The 4,536-nt window shown below is 38.4% G+C and overlaps 1 protein-coding gene across 1 annotated transcript in view; it reads left to right on the forward strand.

Annotated features, from left to right (window-relative positions):
* Positions 1 to 4,536, forward strand: part of LOC107574186 (tubulin-specific chaperone E-like) — a 17,119-nt gene that overhangs the window by 8,670 nt on the left and 3,913 nt on the right. The window contains 7 exon segments of the mRNA XM_016260651.1: positions 1,936 to 2,021; positions 2,105 to 2,204; positions 2,291 to 2,393; positions 3,660 to 3,736; positions 3,811 to 3,903; positions 3,972 to 4,036; positions 4,138 to 4,202. Coding sequence (XP_016116137.1) covers positions 1,936 to 2,021; positions 2,105 to 2,204; positions 2,291 to 2,393; positions 3,660 to 3,736; positions 3,811 to 3,903; positions 3,972 to 4,036; positions 4,138 to 4,202 — 589 coding nt within the window.

Below are 4,536 nucleotides of genomic sequence, written 5' to 3' on the forward strand. Positions count from 1 at the left end.
TCCATGAACATGATTTCTGCCCGAGTCCCGTCGGATTGCGTCGGCTGTGCGGATGAAGACCACAACTCCCATGATTCCACACTCAGCCACGGCCTCATCAAACTACACTGTTGTGTCTTTGTTTGTTTTGAGTACGCGCCCTCTAGCGGCGAAAACTTACATACTGTGCCTTTAACCACAAATGCAGGTCTTGCAGTAGCTGGACTTCACGCGTGACGTAATCCCGTTGGAAAGGTCATGCGGTCAGCTCTTCGTCTGTGTGCTCCGCTTCAGAAAGAAAAACTCCATCTCATTTTCTCCTCCAACTTCAAAATCGTCCGACATCGTTGTTTTATATTTATTGTAAAGCGCGTTTGACTTTCTTTGCACGTTCGCTTTGTAAACACTGGGTCGGTGCTTCCGCCTCCGTCACGCGTGACCTTTCCAACGTGATTAGGTCACGCATGAGCTAGTGCAAGATGAGCATCTGTGGTTAAAAACTATATAAATGTTTTTTTTTAATAACGTGAGCGATGGTTTCTGTAGATAAGACTCTTATTCCTCGGCTGGGATCCTGTAGAGCTCTTTGAAGCTGCTCTGAAACTGTGATGTGATCTTCAGCCCGTTGAATCCCATTGAAGTCCATTATATGGAGAAAAATCCTGGAATGTTTTCTTCAAAAACCTTCATTTCTTTGCGACTGAAGACAGAAAGACATGAACATCTCGGATGACGTGAAGGTGAGTAAATGATCAGGAGGTTTTTATTCTGGAAGTGAACTACAGCTTGTTTGTGTTCTCCGTCAGACACCCAAAGGGCGGCTCGTTCGTTCGGCCCAAAAAGGCCAGTTTCGGTGTGGATTACGTGACGGCTCTGAAGCAGCGCTACGAGGTGGAACTACAGGAGGCTATCGAAGAAGATCTGAAGATCTCCAGCAGAACCGTGATGATGGTCGGCTTTGAGGACGTCAAGCAGAAGCAGAGGTGACGTTTGTTTTTGTAAACTGTTGTGTTTCATATTTACACCACTGTATACCACTTAAAGGGGTCCTATTATGTTTTTTTACAAAGTCTTGATTTAGTTTTGGGGGTGCACTAGAACAGGCTCTCATACTAGGTTGTTCGAAAAACACATTATTTTTCACATATTTCACATTTTTCACATATTTTACAGTGTGTTCTGTGATTGGTCATCTGGGCCAGTGTGTGCTGTGATTGGTCGGCTGGGCCAGTGTGTGCTGTGATTGGTCGGCTGGGCCAGTGTGTGCTGTGATTGGTCGGCTGGGCCAGTGTGTGCTGTGATTGGTCGGCTGGGCCAGTGTGTGCTGTGATTGGTCGGCTGGGCCAGTGTGTGCTGTGATTGGTCGGCTGGGCCAGTGTGTGCTGTGATTGGTCGGCTGGGCCAGTGTGTGCTGTGATTGGTCGGCTGGGCCAGTGTGTGCTGTGATTGGTCGGCTGGGCCAGTGTGTGCTGTGATTGGTCGGCTGGGCCAGTGTGTGCTGTGATTGGTCGGCTGGGCCAGTGTGTGCTGTGATTGGCAGCACTCAGCGCCTGGTCAGGAAATGTCATGCCCCTTACCATAGCCGCCTGCATGCTTCAGAGTAAATATTGATCAAAATCAACGAGTCATTCGTTGTAGTTTTAGAAAAGTGATTTCTGTTAAATAAAATATCTCCATTTGAAGCGGACTTCGAGCTTTGTACCTTTGCAGATCTTTTTTATGCTCAAACAGCAACATTACAGACTAACTAAAGTTGAAAAAGTGAAAAAGCATAATAGGACCCCTTTAAATGTGTATTTTGGATGGTTTCTTTCCACTAGTCTGAAAGAAGACATGCAATTGAAGCAAAAACTCAAAATTGACTAGTGCCTGTAATGTCCTGCCTTAAATAACATCTACTTCTGTTATTAAGAAGGCTTTTTCAGAATGCAAAATGTGTTTATTGGGCTCCCGAAGGCTGGAGAACCTGACAGAAATCAGTCTGAGGAGATGCGAGGTGTCTGGTCCCGGTCCGGAGAATGAGATCAGAAATGCCACACCTTGTATCCTTCGAAAAAATGCATCACTGATGTTCTCAGACAGGAACAGGAAGACTCTGCGTGAGGCTTCTTTAACAGCATCTCAGTCGCTCGGTCTCTGGATCTGTCTGGAAACCTGCTGAGCTCCTGGGAGGTGCTGGCGGCGATCACCGAGCAGCTGGAGTCTCTGCGGGAGCTGCAGCTCAGGTGAGGCCGTCTGATCACACCTGACACCATGTTATTCCCTTCTGAGGTCTGAGCGCTGAAAGTCCCGTTTCAATATCTCTGTGTAGTCACAACAGATTGAGCACCTCCAGTGACCCGAGCTGTTTAAGCCCCGCCTTCTCCTGTCTGAGGGTGCTGTCACTCAACAGCTGCGCGCTCACCTGGACTCAGGTCAGATATATGCGTTTATATGTTGCTTTGGTTTGTGCTCACTGAATTACATCATACTTAACATTACCTTCTCAGACATACACTACAGGTCAAAAGTTTGGAATGATTAAGATTTGTTAATTCTTAATGAGGTCTCTTCTGCTCGCCAAGGCTGCATTTATTTTATCAAATATACAATAAAAACAGTAATATTGTGAAATATTTTTTTTAATAATTCATTAAATTGTAATAGCATTTTATAATATAACTGTAACATTATATATATTTTTTTTAATTCAAAATATATATAAAAAATATTATATATAAAATATCATATAAAATGTATATTATATATTAAAAGTAAAATGTAAAATATATAAAAATAATTTTATATATATATATATCCAGTAAAAACAGTAATATTGTGATATACTTAAAATTATAGGTAAATTAATAATAATTCATTAACCTAATTGTAATATTTCTTAATATTACTATTTTTGTATTTTTACAGTAATACTGAAAAATGCTTATGATTAAATAATAAATTAAATTATTAAATAATAATGATGTAATTATTATTATTGATTAATATAATAGACAACAATGAATTATTATTCATAAATTAATAATAATTCATAATAATGGAAATAAATAAATAAAATAAGTAAATTAATAATTCACTAATTACTAAAACTGGAATAATATTTCACAATATTACTGTAAAAATATAGTAAAAATAGTAATATTGTGAAATGTTTTAGTTAATAATTCGTTAATTAAATAAATTGTACTAATATTTCACAATACCACTGTCAGAAATACATTTAAAAATATTAATATTAATATTAAGATATATTTAAAATGATAATTAATAATTAATTATATTTTACTAATTACTGTAAGAATACAGTACAAACAGTAATATTATAAAATATTAAAAAATAATTAGTAATTACAATATCTTTGTAAGGATAAAGTAAAATAAAAAGTAATAATATTATAATATTTCACAATATTATTGTAAAAATACAGTAGAATTTTGTTAAATTTAAAATTATTATTAGTTTGAATTTATACTAATTAACTAATGCAATTGTAATAATATTTCACTACTCTATTGTTTTACCATATTTGTGATCAAATAAATGCAGCCTTTATGAGCAGAAGAGACTATTTTCAAAAACATAAATGCATTGTAATTATTCCAGACCTCTGACCGGTAGTGTGTGTGAATGTGGATCCAGCTCTGACCTCTGACCCCTCTGACCCCTCTGTCTTTGTCAGGTTCTCCATTGCGCCCCCATGTGGCGGCAGGTCGAGGAACTTTATCTCGCTGACAACGACGTCACAGAATTATTAAGGTACATCATATTCACGTCACAGAGCAGAAATATTCCTCATATCACAGAAACCAACCGTGCCTTCTTTCATGTAGACCAGAGCATGTGCTACAGGCTTTAAAAGTTCTGGATTTATCCAGTAACCAGATAGTCCAGGAGACGGTGCTGGAAATCTCACATCTACCCGGGTAAGACCTGAACATAACATCATCATCATAACAACATCATAACTGTGAAATAATGTTTGAATCCTCAGGCTGCAGAGGCTGAATCTGTCCAGCAGCGGTTTATCAGTCTTTCAGTTCAGTGATGCTTCACCAGGTACCAGAGCGTCTCAAATGACTCAACAAGCTCTAGATTCATATCCATGATGTGTGTGTGTGCATGCATACAGTAAAAAATAATATTTTCATGCTGTGAAGGCAACAAGACGGCTTTGTTTCCTGCACTGAAGACACTTTTACTAGACGACAACAGCATTTCAGAGGTGAATATGAAGGAACATCATGTGAAAATGTCCCATTTTACTGTCTGCGTCAAATTACATTTAGAAATATTGCCTTAGTGACTATCCAAAATAAAATAAGTTTAAGCTTTTTCATATTTTGCATTTATGCATTTAGCACACTTTTATCCAAAGCGACTTGCGTCTGCTAAATGCATAAACGTACATTTGATTTCAGTTTGAGCAATGAAGATGTTTTGTAATGAATGATAATAAGCTGATGTCTCTGTGTGTGTGTGTCTGTTTGTGTGTGTGTCTGTGTCTGTGTCTCTGTGTGTGTGTGTGTGTGTGTGTGTGTCTCTGTGTGTGTGTGTCT

Source organism: Sinocyclocheilus grahami, unplaced genomic scaffold (assembly GCF_001515645.1).
Source record: "Sinocyclocheilus grahami isolate Dianchi unplaced genomic scaffold, SAMN03320097.WGS_v1.1 scaffold2139.1, whole genome shotgun sequence".
Taxonomy (NCBI): Eukaryota; Metazoa; Chordata; class Actinopteri; order Cypriniformes; family Cyprinidae; genus Sinocyclocheilus; species Sinocyclocheilus grahami.